At 48.6% G+C, this 16524-nt stretch overlaps 1 protein-coding gene across 1 annotated transcript in view; it reads right to left on the bottom strand.

Annotated features, from left to right (window-relative positions):
- Positions 1-9900, bottom strand: part of LOC308177708 (uncharacterized protein) — a 52600-nt gene extending 42700 nt beyond the window's left edge. The window contains exons 1-6 of the mRNA XM_080555368.1: positions 9709-9900; positions 8816-8895; positions 8396-8512; positions 4739-4872; positions 4129-4509; positions 2390-2489 (exon numbers count right to left, since the gene is read on the bottom strand). Of these exons, the coding sequence (XP_080411494.1) occupies positions 4307-4509; positions 4739-4872; positions 8396-8512; positions 8816-8850 (489 nt within the window). The 5' untranslated portion in view covers positions 8851-8895; positions 9709-9900 and the 3' untranslated portion in view covers positions 2390-2489; positions 4129-4306. The remainder of the gene's footprint in view (positions 1-2389; positions 2490-4128; positions 4510-4738; positions 4873-8395; positions 8513-8815; positions 8896-9708) is intronic.
- Positions 9901-16524: the final 6624 nt, after the last annotated feature.

Consider the following 16524-nt stretch of genomic DNA (forward strand, 5'->3'; position numbering starts at 1 on the left):
TCAATCCCGCACTGCTCACACAGCCGGGCCTTCCATCGGCACCTGGGCATCGGCTGCCCCAGCCCGGAGCACAACGCTGGCTGCTGCCTGCTTCCCCCCCTCTGTGTGCCGGGGTCCCCCGTGGGCAGCGCATCCCAGGGCAGCCCTGGGGCACGGCAGAGCACAACGGGGGCTCGTGGGAGGAGGAGAGCGCCCCTCGCCTGGTCTGTGCCCATGCCTCACAACGACCATCTCCCATCTCTGCCCCGAGCATGTGGATGTGAAAGCTGCACCGCTGCCTGCACGGGACAGTTATGTTAGAATAGCAATTAATGTATTTCTGGCTGCATTTTAATGAAACTGTGCAGCTGGAAGCAGGCAAGCAGCCAGTGCCACGTGACCACGCCGTGCTCCCTTGGACGCCTGTCAGGAATCTCTCCTCTCAAGTATCCAGTTGTCCTGCGTGACATTTTTTCCCCAAAAAAACTGAACTAATCAATGTCTGGCTACTAGTTATCATGGAGAAAGGGAGAAACACACACTGAGAAGCTGTTGTACATCAGCCGCTGTGTTATGAACACACTAGAGATACAGCCATACACAGTACTTTATTGCACACTATTGTATTTATCTTCATGCAGCCAGAAATGCTGCGAGCGATGAGTGTCTGCCACAGAGAGCACTTCTAAGTCAGGTTATTGCATTCTTGACTTAAGCCCATTTTTCTGGTTTCCCTGCAAACGTCAATGAATTTTAAAAGGAAGCATTCAGCCAGGAGCTTCCCATTCAGGCAAAATACAGCATCCTTCTAGGTGGGGACTGTACCCTTGCGCGGCACAGGGATGAGCCCAATGGACTTCTGTCTCTCACATGGGGGATCCCTGAGGGATCCCCAACTTGCTCAAAGCTCACGTCCCAGTCACTCACATCAGCTGCTACGGTTGCTCTCAGAAGTCTCTCAGAAGTGCTGGACATTTTCTGAATGCACAGGGATAGATATGCCTGCACCTCGTGCGCTTACACACATACAGGTGTGTGCCCAAGACCAAAGACAACAGGAATGTAAATATGTTTTACGCCTAATTATGGAAAGTACTTTGGCAGGAGGCGACTGCGGACACAAAGAGCTACTATTTGGGTTCTCCGGGCTATGGCCTCCATTCAATACACAATTGGCAATATTTGGACAGTACGGGCCAGTTCCTTCCTTTGCAAGGTAACTTCCTCTGCCTGGCAGCCCTCGAGCAGGCTATAAAATGACCTTATGTTTAAGGACAGTGTCAGATTAAACAAGCAAAGGAGAAGTGCGCTCGCTCGCTCTCCCTGCATCCCTGTGGTTGTTTTACAGCTCCCTTCTGCTTTGTCTTCAGGGCGCAGGCAGCTGCTCTGCAGCACTGCCCGCAGCACTCCTGCCCACGGCGATGCACACAAACCCCGACAAGCACACAGCGTGCCAGGGAGAAAATGAGGGAAACGGCAGCGTGCAAAATAAAACATAGATATTAATCTTACAAGACTCTGTTTGGGTTCTGCCCCTCCCTCCTCTCCCCTTTCAGCTTCCAGCCTTCCCCAGACAAACGCTCTCCTCCGACGTGCCCGAATGCCTCCTGGCGCCTGGCCTGCCAGCAGGCGCAGCTTCACGAGTGCTCCCTCGCCATTCATTGCCCCGTCCCAACCTGCTACAACACACATCGCTCCTGAAATCTGGCTGTGAAACCAAACAGAAAGCTTTCCATTGACACTCCAATGCATGTGCAGCGATTCAAAAGCCTTATTTTAAGTTTTACAGTGCTCCCACCTGAATAAATTAATTTTAAGTGCCACTTTTCCATTTGTGGATTACGAAATGTTGGGAGGTCTGGATGCCATAGCCAGGTACCAAAAGGTACCACATTACACACTGCATGGCTCTGTAGGTGTTGCTCTAATTCACAGTTACCATCGCCGTGAAGCCCCACAGAGCTCTCCCCCACACAGCCCCCCGAGCGTGACCAGTCTCGCTGCTCAGACCCACAGCCACAGACGGACAGACAGTGGTGGGGCTGCTGCTCCCAGGGGTGACCATGAGCCATGAAGCCATAGGGGGACTCAAGCGTGACATGGCTCAGTGGAAAAAAATTACTAATATTAAACTTTTCCTAATCCACCCACCTTCCTGCTCCCCTCCGGAGCAGAACAGCTGCATTGTACCACGGGGTTTGCTCAGGCCAGAACCGGAGCCCTTGCGGGAAAAGGAGGGCTCCTGCTGCCCATCAGCACAGCTCCCGCCGGGGCTGGCTTCCTGCAGCCACCCCGTTGGGATACAGACGTGACTGTGGCCATGCTCGGCCATAAAGCACAGCATCGCCCTGTAACGTGTATCTGTGCGGGTGTAAATGCATGTGCGTGCAACAGATGTCGGCACACTCACCGTATTGACATCCACAAGAGAAATCTGGAGAAGTAAGATGCAATTGGATCGTTGGCTCTGCTTTGGTTCATCTGAACCTCAGACTTCTTTTGGGAGGATCCTGAATACAGAGAGAGAGGAGAGGGGGGCAGGCAGAGGAAGGAGCAGAACAGAAACTGGTGTGTGCTGCAAAACCAGCTCCAGCCAGCATGGCTATTGCTTCAAAGCCACTACATTGCACATTAACTTTTTGACCACCACCTATATTCAATTTCCATATGTTTATAATCACACGGAATGATTGTTGAGGTGTATCAGAGCATCAAAGAGTACAGGTCCAGAGGACAAAGGTGTTCTCTGAGCACAGCTAAAAGATCTGAAGCTTTGTTCACAGAGGGAACATCACTTGTTTCACAGGGGGATACCTATCAGCAAGTTTAGCATCTTTTAGAAAGGATTTGCCAGGTTTAAATCCTGGTCACAAAGAGCCCCAGATCCAAAGGTATTTATATAAGCTTGCTTCCTCCCATTCGGCATACAAAAGGTTTGCTACAGCCCTTGGCACCCCTCTAGCAAAACAGAGCAGGTCTAAGTCTACTCCACTCATGCAGGGAAACTCCTCTGAGAAGTCAAACCCGCGCGTTTGGCTGGGAAGGCTGCGGCACAGGGCTCCTCACTCCCTGCACAAACCAACCTTCCACAGTAATGCAGGGACGGAAGCACTAGGTGGCAAAAAAAGCCAGCAGGTCCTCATTAGTTGCACTCAGAAAATGAGCATTAACGCACCTACAAAATTTCAGGTTGTTCAACAGCAGCTGTGATGGGTGTCAGCAGGGCCCATATACCCATCGGCAGGTTTTATCGTTTCCAATGAAAGGACTGAACCGAGGGCTCACAAATATCCAAAGAAGAAGGGGAGAAAGGGGTTAAACTCCCAAATTGTTACTGAATAAATGTTAAAGTACAAATAGCATCGCACTTGGATTTCTGTGCACTGCTTCCTTCCTGGTAATTGCAGTATAATAAAGCATCAAAATAAACAGTAATCCAAAAAAAAGGCTGAAATTGGTCTGTATTCCAGATGAGAAACATCTGCAGCAGCAGATCAGATCTTTTCTCTTTTTCCTGGGCAATTACTTAGACAATGTTACACTCTCATAGGTAAAATTATTCTCCCAGCCTCTTCTATCACTTCATAAATTAAATCAGTATTTTTGGAAGGGAAGTAAAAATCAATAAAGACCTCTAGATAAATAAGAGCAAAAGACTCCCTCAGATGTAGTTTAGATGCCTGCCTTTGTGAACACTTCCTGTGCAGCCGTTCTCATTCCTAGCTGCATTTTCTCAAACGGATGGGGGAAAAATCCCTCAAACACTTAAAATTTTTAAATAAGAGCATAATTTTTCCTGAACTAAAATGAATAAGCGAAGGGTAGGATTAGACCAACGTATTAACTGTCTGACTTGTTACCAGACAATAAAGAAGGGCAGTTGCATTAGCTTTGGAACCACTACTGCCAATTATGAAATCATTGTGTTTGCCATACACATTGATTAGAAAAGCTGTTTATTTGAACTAATAAGCAGTAAATGAGCTGAAATTGTCTTTTCTTTATTTTTAATATGATAAATGGAATAAACTGCGAGTACATCTGTTCTGAGCCTCTTTTCCACAGTACGTTATGCCTGATAAGCCTGAAAAATGTTCTTTGCTATTCCAACGTTTCAAATTAATGATTTCTCTCCAAAGCGTTACCTACAAAACATACATCAGTGCTCGCATGGTTCAGTCCTCATTCTGCATTTAGTTCGTCCTCCGAGCTAAACCACAGGGCACGGAGAGGAGAAGAGAGGCACTCGCCTCCCAGTAAATGACGGGCATCTTCGCGCAGCCTTGCGAGCACCTCTGGGCCATCGGCACCGCTCAGACAGTTGGGCTCACACTCTCCTCAGGCACACGTGTGGCAATGGCAGCCTCCTGGGCAGGTCCCAGGCTGGGCTGGCAGCAGCCCGCAGAGCCCCGTGGGCAGCCTGAAGGCCCCCACTGCCCCCGGGACCCCCAGGTGGGGTATGCGTGGCTGCAGCACCTCGGCTCACAGTGCTCGGGTCGACCGGTCCTGGGAGATCTGTATCAGGAAAGCCTGAGGTGCAATAATAGAAAAAAAGTCAGAGGGCCGCACTTGGTTATTCTAACAACAAAAATTTATTTATTTATATCTTTAACTTTACCGCTAACTGGCTTTAGTTCCCTGAGCTTCCTCCCAGTACAAGCAGCCCCTGGTCATTCCGAGTGGAGATACACACACAAAAACTGATTTAAAAAAAAATTACAGAAGGCCACCAAAAAAGCCAAAGAGGCCATGCACTCACCTGTGCAACATGGCAGAGCCCCTCGGCTGCTGAACCCACCGCCGTACCTCCCAGGGGGCGAGCGCCGAGCTCGCGGACTAGCGCCTGCTGCGGCGTCAGGCAGGTTCCCCGCTGAGTTCAGCTGGGCAAAAAAGCTGCAAACAGAGGGCAAAAGAGTGTAGGCAGATAATGAACACCTTATTTTAGGCTGTGGTCAAGTAATTTGCTTTTCTGAGGGGGGATTTTTTTTTTATTGTACTTGGTGGGGTTTTTAGGGCAACCACGGTAAAGTTTCTCCATAAAGGAAAAGCAAACAGCTGAAGAATCTTCCCCGGGCTTTAAATCTCCCTGCAGAGAGTAAACCATGAAGTGTTTGTTAAAATCCTAATCCGATTTAAGACCGCTTTTGACCATGTTAGGGAAGGAAGTGCTGGCTGTCGGTGCCCCATCCAGCCGGGGCTTTTAAAGCCACGCTGCTCTGCCTGGGAAAAACCCGCACCGTGCTCTCAGGATTGCTGAATTGAAGAACACCCATCGAGAAATAAAGCTCATTTAAAGTGGGCAGTGAACAGGTCTCTGGGGTTGGGTTCTCCCTTGAGAAGGGATCCCTTTCCCTGCAAAGGTGACCCCAGCCCAGGCGGGTGCAATGGCAGAGGACGGCTCCAGCCGGGCCCTGCCCGTGTCTCATGCTGCATTTCACATCTCCAAAGCAAGCAGGCCCCGGGCAAGGAAATCCTGCACATGTCCTTGGGGCAGGAGCAGGCTTTTCTAACAGGTCAGCCACCTCCGCTGTTGGCCTTTCTAACACTTAGATGGGGGAAGAAAGGGAAGTCAACACAGCCCGTGCCTGGTGCTGATACACAGGCTGTAAGCACGCACAGATATTCCAGAAAATCTTGAATCCCTCAAAAAGAGAACAAAATACTTGCATTGGCAACGTCGCAGGAATTGACCAATTTCCATTGATCACTAATTCATGAAAATTCATGATTCTACTGATCATTAATTCATGAAATTGCGCAGACCTGGGCAGCTCCCTGGTACCTGAGCTCTCACCTGCAGGTTTAAGGGCCAGAAGGCTGCTCTGTGCCAACAGCTGCCGGTAGAGACGTGAAAATAACCTGGAGCCAGACAATTGCTCAGCAGGTGACACATCAGGAAGCCCGAGCACCGCGTGGATGACTGGTGCCTGAACATGCTCCTCAGGTCACGGAGGTAGGAATGCCACCAGGAGTGAGAGCCTGGCAGCCTGCTGGAGCAGGCACCTACACAGCCACGAGGGTGCACGGCGCGGGCCGGGCACCGAGGCTGGCTGGCACACCCCCAGCCCCACTGCAGCGAGTCCTGCTGACATCCCAGCCCTGCGTGCAGCCATCCCGACGGCAACAAGCAGCTCCTGCATCACTGGACAGCATTTCTGTAACGCACATCTGGAGGAACGCATTTCTGGGTTTTCTTAACCTACGCTGAATTTAGCTCATAAAACTATTTCTACTTTCTTTTCAAAATACCTTATCAAGAGAATCGGTATCAAGCAACCTGCACAGAACTGTTACAGCTATATATTAATATTCCAAGCAAATCACTGGGTATTTGGCCACAACAAACAGCTACCCCTCTGACAGCAGTCCGTCATGCTCCTCCCTCGTGGAACAGCAGGAGGTGGCACTGATGCTACGTTTTGGTTGCAGAGATGTTCTCAGCGCCCTGGCCAGCAGCACCCGCTGTTGGTGGAGAAGCGGCCACCAAGCCACGCTGCCGCACCTTTCCCTTGGCGAGGAAGAGAGCAGACGTGCTCCTGGGGCCAGGCAGCACCACAGCCTGCCAAGACGGCCAAGAAGCTGCAGCACGGAGTCCCGCTCCCCTGGCCTCGCCACCGCAGTGGGGAGCACGCGAGGAGCAGGGGGTCAGGGCCGCTTGGTTCTCTGCAGCTCCGAGCAGTGCAGCAGGGCTTTAACGTCAGGCAGTGCACGGCAAAGCCTAATGAGCGAAGTTGTTTTGAGAGCACAAAGTGTCCTTATTCTTCACAAAATGGAAATTTTGTGAGATGTCCGCAGGCAAGCCAAGGAAAACACAAACCGCATGCCTGCCGTGGCACGGGGGCACAAACGCTGTTATTGTTAATGTGACAAAGTCGCATGTCTAGTCACACAAATTACCAGAATGCAGAATTCCCGAGTTTAAAGAAAAACAAAAGTACTGTTAAAATGAGCCACGCTTAGGCCAGGGCACGCTTGACTGCATTCCTTCAAACAGTTCCGAGCTTCCTTGCTTTTGGGAGAGGAGAGAGAGAAACCAGGATCTCACTTACTCTGTACCAAGCAGTATCAGTAATTTGAATGCGCAACAACAAAAGAGTCAAAGTAGGCTCCAGCTGCCCTGGATAACCTGTTCCTGCTGCCATCCACTCCAGGTCCTAGCTGAAAGCCTTGGTGCGGGTCACCTGCAGGTCTCTCACAGGAAATCAGCAAACACATCTATACAAATGTATTTATTTATACCACCCACTGTTTAATTTATTTCAATACCTTATCATTCTCTAGATCTGCCCATTTTGCTGTCAACAAAGAGCATCAGTCTCTGGGGTACCCAGCAGCACAGCCTGGCTCAGGCCCGCTGCTGCCCCCCGGTCGCTCCCCTCCTGCAGAGCCACACGGCCGGAGCGACAGCCCTGGCTTCACAGCATTTACAGAGGGGAAAAACAGGAACTTTAAAGATTTAAGCTCTTGACATCTGGATTCTGTCATTGTAATAGGATAAAACAAAGCTGTGATCCAGCCTTCTTTGGTCAGGCACAGATCAGAAGATGAACTTCCACATCTCAGCTCGGCGTGTCATTATTTTCTATACGCACAATCCCCCAGGAGATTCTCAGGAGCGCAGATTGCAACACGAAAACCAAGGCCCCGGCACACCAGGATCAGAAACGTGCTGGTAACTGGAAAGATTTCTGAAGAGTTTCCTTGGCTAGAGCTGATAAGCAGAGGTTTTGCCTTGGAACTGTTTATAAATCCTGGCTCCAGAAAAGCTTAAGAGAATCAATGTGATCATTCACACAGAACTGGTATGCGTGCTTCAAGATGCAGGTGTCAGTTCTGGGGAGATCGAATAGCATGGTTCTTTGGGGGAAAAAAAATGCTCTTCTATGTGCCAACACACATTTAGTCATGACTGCAGCTCTCATGTTACTGGGTCCCAGCTTGAACATGGCCTAAAGAGCTGTTTCAGCCCAACAATTACTTAATGTTTTTCAGAAAATTTCAGGAGGTAGGAACAGGGGAAAGACAACATGAGGAACCTTCCCTCTATTCCAAGAGCAACTTTTAAAGAGCAAGATGACCTTTAGTTCAGTAGAATGTGCTTATGTAGCAAGAAGGTTATATTTTTTTAAATGATCCCTTTTCAAACAATTAAAATACACACCCACACCATATGCAAGTAGGCAAGTCAAAAATCTCTGCTTTACATCATGCACAGCACTTTTAAATGACATCTCCTTTTTCCGGGGTGGAAAATCACAGTCAGCATTTGTATATAAATATTATTACACAGCTTGAACGTACAAGCCAGGAAACAGAGTGCTGCATGACAACGTGCTAAAAATTCCTTGCTGCATTTTTTTTACATTAAGAACCCAGCCCTGTCTGTACAGTAATTCCATTGTCACACACAGCTCACAGCGGCTTGCAGTTCTCACAGCTACAGCACCAACACTTCATCCGAAAAGCGGAGCGCAGCCGCGCATAGGAAATCCTCTCCTCCTCTTGTGGCAGCGATGCACTGCTCTCCTGAAACCTACAGATCAAAGCAGCACACACGTTAAATCCCTGGCTATTGGCACGCTCTGACTACACGTGTGACTATGAACGGGAACATTTTAATTAGGGGCGTCAGCATTTCTTCCAAAAAGACACAGACGAAGAGGTCATGTTGACATGCATTCTCTTTAAAGTAATCCATCCTAATTGTAAAAATGTGCTTTATTAGATTGACTTCCAACCACCACAAACCTCTTTCCTAGCCTACAAGTGACTAACAGGGCCAAAGACCGGGACTCGACTTTGGTTTTGGCTAAGACAAAGCAGAGGATCAGTTTACCTTGCAACAACTTGAGTCTGTCTACTGAGTGGCATCAGATCCCCATTTCTCCTGGGAGATTTTATCTTGTTATTCAAGGGCTAGTGAGACAAAAGTTTATTAGTCTTGGGCCTTCCCATCTCCACGCAACAAAGTACATAACCTGAAACTGAAATCTCCAACCTTCAGTTCATCAAGTTCTAGCCCTCCTGTATCAAACGGTGAACTCTATTATATTGCTAAACATCCCACTACTTTTGAAATTTGGCCTATTTCTGCCCATGTGCATCACTCGGTGCTTGTCCTCATCAGATTTTGTCTGCCCCATGCAGTGACTTTGTCTGCCCATGCAGTGCCTACCTTTCTCCCTTGCTCATTCCCTCCACCCCCGTGGGCACCCTGGCCCACCCGAGCTTCTCGCTGCAGAAGGAAGCTGTGTGCAAACCACCCGTGTGCCACCCAAAAAACCAGAAAACCAACAAGGGACAGAAACAAGAGGGTGCTACCATCGCCTCCGCTAGCCAGTGGGAGGTGAACAAGATGTAGCGGTGTTAAGCACAGCAAGGGACACAGATTGTAAGGCGCAGGGAAATCCTTACACCTGCTGAGAAGGGTTTGGCAGTGAGAGCAGGGGGAGGGCAGGACAGCCCATTAGGGACACCCACAGCTGGCCTGGGAGCAGAGCTGCTGGTAACAGTGAGGAAACACCCACAGCACGAGGGGAGCTGAGCAGGGAGGCTCCAAAGCTGAGCGAGCTGGGGGCTGCAGGCACCCCTGGCTGCTCGCCCCACTGCCCCTGCAGCCCCACGTCTCCTCCTTTCTGCACATCCTCCTCCGAACCTTAACGTCAATATTGCATTCAAATATTGAACAGTTTTCTCTGGCAAGGAGATACAAAGCTGACCACTTCCTACCTCCAAATGGTAGCAGCTTGCACCACGGCTCCCCACGCAGCCCTTCGCTCGTATTCGGGTTTCTCTGAGCACAGAGGCGCTCCTGAGCGCCTTCCTTCCTGCCGTCCGCCCGCGGATCGATGCGGTGCTTCCCAGCCTCTCCGCCTCAAGGTCAGGAAAACAGGGCTTGCAAAAGCAAGCTAATATTAATTTCAAATGCTATCTGCTTCTGTTTGTCAGTAAGCAGGACTAATCACTGGGCAGAGGAAATACATTGCCTGAACTTTGTTGCCCAGACTGCTCGTCTTCGGGCAGCGAGTCTCTAACATCAATAAGATCACTGACTCGCAGGAAAAAAAGAAAAACTCTGAAGAAAACCAGGAACCGGGGAGAAAAAAGAACATGGAGGTGTCCAAAGAAGATCTCATAAGCAACAAAGCAAGACAGAAAAGCTTTTCAAGATCTGTTAAAGACAAATCATTAAACATTTACTTTTCTTCCTGTTGCTGTTTGAAGTTTCCACATTACCATGGCATTCACTATGCAAAATGACTGGAACTGATGGGCATTTTGACAGCACGGACTGCTGGCCGTGGTCCAGCAGAGCTGTCATAACGTTGTGATATACAGCATCGGAGATGTTCCTAAAAAAAAAAACAAAATAAAAGTAAATTCTGTGAAACGTAACAGGTTAAGGCCACAAAGAAAAGTGTTTTTTAAGTGTTAAAAAAAATTCCTTTGAAATCATATGTTTTCCAGTCTATAACTTTTTAACGGATATAACCTGGGTATTTTCAAAGCAGGGATAGGAGGAAAGTAGACAGGAAAATATTTAAGTGTTAGAATATGGTAATTACGTACAAGTACGTGACTCCGTAACGCCCAGCAATGCTTCAAAGAGGGAAGGGCTGGCTTAGTTTTATTCCACCGCCGTACCCCAGGCAATGACGGGCAGCGAGGGGAGCGGAGCAGTGCCGCGGGGACAGGCTGGCCCTGGGCTGGGGCTCCCTGCACTGCACAGGGCAGAGCAAGCAGCAGCCCCGGGAGGACAAAACGCCTCGGTTGCTTCACTTTGAGGTCGTGTTTGTAAACGAGTTAAATCAGCGTCCGCAAGGACTCGGCTCCCCCAAGCAGCCCAGCTGGAAAAAAATACTCCTAAAGACAGCGGGGTGCTGCTGGGCTTCACGGCACAACACTACCTGTGCCAAAGCCAGGTGGTGCCACGGGCAGTACAGGTGGTCGGACCGAGAGACGCAGCTGGAAGGAGGCACTGCGCGTTGAGCGGCCGCTCGCTGCGGGAGCCGTTTGCTGCAGCCTGTAACAGGCCGCCCGCCTGCCACGGCGCTCCTCGGGCAGCCGAAGGACAGGAGGAGAACGCACACCGGTCAGCCTGCGGAACGGCAACGCGGAACAAACCCTCACCAGTTGCTTGAGCGAGGTTGTTTTCCTGGAGGAACTTTGACCTGGAGGAATATTTTAGCCTGAAATGTATTTCAGAAGTTATAAGTTATAATTAACGAAAGGTCACATTTTCATCCTTTTTCTATGATAATATGTATTATATATGCACATCGAAATAAAAAAAAAAGTAAAAAATATTGCATGGAGATGGAAACGGAGGCCACACCAAACCACATTAGTGTTACAGGGCAGGAGCAGTGATGGTTGAGATATACAGTTAATCATCAGCAGTCCTGTGGAAGCAGCAGAGAACTGCAATACAGAATGGTTCTACAGTACACAAAAATATTGTTTTCCATCAGCCTGCCACCTAGTTAGCTGCAGAGCGCCGACACCATCCCCAGTAAAGCTCTCGCATTTTAAACCTTAACCTCAGCAGCAACACAAACCAGTTAACGGAAATGCTGCTAACTACTGCAGTAGCTAAGTTGGAATTAAACACCTCCCTTTTTGCTACAACTTTCATAAAGTTAAGTTTCACAAACTTAAGCTTATGAAAATTACGAAAATTAAGCTTATTTTTCATAAACTTAAGTTTGTGAAAATTACAGCAGGTCCAAATGGAGCCTTGCAGTGAAAATTCACACAGCTTTTCAGGAAGGAGTTCTAGCTTTCTGTTCAGAACATAACTGAGCATTGACAAGAATTTCAGGGAAGGAGGCAGTATTTTATCAGGCCGTTTTCTCTAATTTCTAGCTCTCTTTACAGGCCGGTGTTGAAGTGAGAACAATCCCAATACTTGGATTTTTCACAATCAAACTGGCCTGCTATAGCAAGATGAACACCAAAAGGCTTGTAAAGCACTGCCTTATGGTCACTATGACTTTTAACACCAGTAATTTTCCACAATGTTGCTTTGTTTGTCAGAGAACACAATTTCCTCCACATGAAAATTCATTTTCTTAGTCACAAGTAAACTGATAGGTTTTTGAGAAAGATGTGCTAGCAGGTAACCGGCTGATGGCTTCAATTCTTCCTTTGCATTTAAATATATATGCATCAGCTCTCACAACCTGGGTGGCCAATGTCCCCACGACTGCCCTGCACAGACCAGCCACGAGGCTGCAGGCTCCGTCTCGATGCGGGATGCATCTCTGCAGAAGGGACCTCGTTGCTGCTGAGTTTCATAAGACCTGGGGTCGAGGCTCCCAGGCACACAGAGAGAATGGGAATAGCAACACTTCCACTGCCCTGAAAATATGTTTGCATTTGTTCATTTTGTTGCTAAAAATGCTCAAGTCACATGGGAATGCCTGGGAATGCAGCCCAGGAATTTCGTTTGTAAGCAGAATTGTATTTCTGGAGATTATTGACCTGAACTGTAAATAAATATTCTGGGAAAAAAATAGAAAGATTCACAATTTATGGTCCTTGAGATGATCTACTCAACCCGAAACACTTGGAAAGATTTCCCATGGGGCTCTCACCAATCCACTCTCAAGTGGCTGAGTCCTGCAGGTTGTTAAATAACCCCCAGTCCCTTCCGCCGGTGCTGAGTGGATCCAGTTTCAGGTCTGGAGCCTATGATGGGAAAATCCATATCTAAGATTTACAGAGTCTCTGTCTGATAACACGCTTTGTTATTCTGCCAGTTGGACAGCAGGAAAGATCACAGCAGCTTCAGCAGAGAATCCTGTTTATTCATTACAACCAGCTCGTATCTGCTCTCTACCCCCAAGGACTTCTAGCTGTGCAAACTACAGTTACACATAGCCATGAATCTAAAACCTTTATTCTGGTGAGGTACCAACTTCAGAGTTTGCACTTACCTCAACGGATTTTTTCATCTTAGTGAATTGCAAATTGCTGATATACTGAGGTCAGATTTTGATACTAGGAGACAGCCAGCACGCAGCAAACATTAACCAGCCTGGTATCCTCTAAAGAAAGGAAACGAATCAGCAAACATCTTCAAACTGGCAACATTTTGAAAAGCAAGTGCAAAAGACAGTGTGCTCAGCTGGAATTAAAGATGCCAGGCAAGTCAGATATAATTGCAAAAAATAAAGAACTATACCACCTGATCCTGCAGAAAACTTGCATACTTCAGGCTTACAAACCAATAATCCCAGTGCTGTAACTGGGAATCTTATTGTACCAACGCCAGTTAACTGCATGGACCCAGAGACCTAGATGTGCCGACATGATTCTGTCACTTAAACACCGAGCAGCTAAACGGTCTTTGGGATTACAGGTAAAATAACAATTCTGCTCAGGTCTGTGGTGGGCCCCTTAGTGTTCATTTTACATTTTATGAACTTTTATCCTACTTCCCTGAGCTCATGGTTTAGTTAATGGCGTGGGTTCAGTTACTACAATTGTTCATAAACACTAAATTATTCATGTAGAACCAGGTCAATAGATATTAAAAGCTGAAGTGAATTACAAAACAAAAGTCAATGGTGAATTACTGCAGAAAGCAAAAGTGCTGGCGTAATGGTCCCCATCTCAAACACCGCACTTACGGGCTGCTGCTACGAGGCAGGTGTCAGTGCTGGAAGTCACCTGAAAACAACCAACAAGGACACGCTTTGGAAAATCTTTCCTTTCCCACTGGTGTCATCCCAAAGCACCTCGGGAGCTCACTGGTACCCTGGGGTGCACCCATCACGTTCCTGAGGCACCGTGTTCCCTCTGGGAAGGAAGGCACAGCTTCCCTACTGCGTCAGGTGTTTGCTGCACAGAATGTTGGTTAGGTTTGCTTCATTATTTTCTATTAAACCATTCTGAATGAACTGGTACAGAACTTCACACAGCAGATTGTTGCCACAACACCAGTTCAAGACTGAAGCGCATCCTTTAGACCAGACTGAGACGTCCTCATCTTTCATGGGCCCGTGCCCCAGAAGCCAAAGCTGCTTCCCATTCCTTGGGTTAGAAATAAAACTGAATGTTTCCATAGCCAGGTAAGGCCACAGAGCAAAACTGCACGGGAAGGAAGGAAATGAAGCACAGCCAGCGTTAATTATGCAAAACAAGATGTGACTTAAAGGATGTGAGTAATGTCTGGATGCAAGCAACAGGTGCCTGATAAGGCAGGAGGAAACCCAGACCTTTCATCTGCGCCGCAGAAGCGGACAACTGCGATAGCCCCATTTATAACTGAGATAATGATGCCTAGTCACTTCCAGGGTGGATTGCAATGTTTATGAAGTAATTTGAAGAAGAGGGGATGCCGCTGCCCTCGTGCCAGGGAGCCGGGCTTCCGGACAGAGGCCCCCGCTGCACGCTGCGGCGCTTCAAGGCAGCGAGATAACAGCGAGATAAAGCTCGGGAACGCTCTCGTGCTCCCTGTGGGAAGGGGTCCGGTACTCCCCTTCGCCCACCAGAAATACAGGGCCTGCTTCAACATCCACCCATCCCTCTTTGGGCTACACAAGGGGACTCATGAGAAGCAGTACCTTTTGGGCAAGCAACAGGCTCAATCACTTCCGATTCTCCCAGCTCTGCCAGGCAAAAAGGCTCACAAACAGCCTGCAAGAGCTGCACCCCATCCTCCTATCCCTGCATCTAAGCAGGCACCTTACTTTGTTTGGCATCTGTTTCGTGGCACTTGTTTTCAGTTTGGCATCTCCACACAGCCCTAGTGCAGGCTGTGGTAAGCGACAGCACGAGCTGTCAGTGTAGCAATCACCATTTTGCCAATGTTTTTGTCATTCCCCACCTACCCCCTCTTATTTACTTCTAGGTATCACAGACCAGGCCCCGTAACTGTTGTTAGCAATGCACCAGAGGAGGAGTATTCTTACAGCAACATTCACACAAATTACCTGGCATACGTGACAATATTTGATGCGATACATCAGTAGGCCTGACTTTTCCTACTCTGCTTATGGTTAAAATCATCACAGGCAAACGCATCAGAAACACGCGATGCTGCCCAGGATTGATTTGCAGCGGTGCGTTTCCATGCTTGGGAAATACCATCTCGGTGGATTAAAAGGCAAAGATCCGGCCATTCAGGTTTTATGAGCCATTTCTAAGAGTTAGGTGATAAAGAAACTGCAATTCCCTTTTCTTATTTTAATAGGAAAATTTAATCTACAGCTTCCATTCTTATAATGTACGCAGAAATGGTTAAGTAAATAACAAGAAGCGAAAAGTTCTCCTCCTTGTGTTACCAAACTACCCATAAGGGCATCCTCTGATTTCACAAGGCAAGGCCAGATTTAAAAACCTCCTCTGTAACAGTTTAAAACCACTGCAATTCTGCAAGCAAATTAGGAAATTGCACATGCAGTGTCAGTTTAGATACAGAATCAGCTGCTGCTCCATGCAGGGGTGCTGCCTGTGTGCTGTCTTACCATACGGCTGCGAACGTCAGCCAGAAGGGATTTGTAGGCACACGAAAACCTCAGCAGATAAAGCCTACACATGTGCTCCTGATCCAGCTTAAAGATAGTAAAATGCCAAGTGACCAAAGATTTAACATGGCTAAACATTCACAACGTCTCAGGAGCTTAATTTATGCATTCCCTGGGGAATTGCACTTTCACTTTGCTAAATTGCCTGCATATTTGCTTTTTTCTGATGGCAGATTAGGAACCCTGCATTTCCTTAAACCACCAGCCTTTGGCCGGGACACCCACGCCCACCCTGGAGCCCTGCCAGCCCGCACTCTGCGCAGGCAGGGCAGGAGCGCCGTGGTGCAGCGCGATCCTCCGCGAGCGAGCCCAGGCAGCGGCTGCGGGCGACGCTCGGCTGCTCCCCACCAGCCCAGCCCCAGGTCCGAGATAGCAGCAGAGCAGCGGGGAGGAAGAAACCTTCAGCGAGTGCCTGCCCCCTGAGCACAAGCGAGCCCCAGGACTTAGCTTATGCCACTTTGTTAAGTCTCAGTATGATAACCTTTGTTAAGTCTCCGTATGATAACTTTGTGAAAAGCACAAACCTGAAAGCCCAGAGGAAAATCGCTCTCCCCACAGCGAGCTGTGGCAGCGTTCGCTTCCTCAGCACCAGAGAGGGCTCGAGGAGCTCTGCCTGCATGCAGGAGAAAACGAGATCTGATCCACACACCAAAAACCCTGAAGTCACTCACTTAGAGTGCTCCATTTAACACACCCAGCTGGAAGGGGAAATGTGGTTTTATTTAGTTTTTTAAGGCCAGGAAAACAAATAAAGCCTGGATAGCAAGGGACGCTCCTCTAAGGCAGACCCAGCTCCTGAGCCCTGAAGCCCCACGTGCGCTCAGAAGCGGGCTGCGTGTGTGCACCACGCTGAGCCCCCAGGGAAGGCTCCTGTGCAGGGCTGGGTTACACGCGTGGCTCCTTCATGCAGCGTTATCGCTGCTGCACACAGCTGGGGGGAAGGTACGAGCCACCAGCAACCCCAGAGCCCCAGTCAGCCCCGTTCCCCTCTTTTGGGCACACGCAGACACCC

Source organism: Anser brachyrhynchus (genome assembly GCF_964034855.1).
Source record: "Anser brachyrhynchus genome assembly, chromosome: 14".
Taxonomy (NCBI): Eukaryota; Metazoa; Chordata; class Aves; order Anseriformes; family Anatidae; genus Anser; species Anser brachyrhynchus.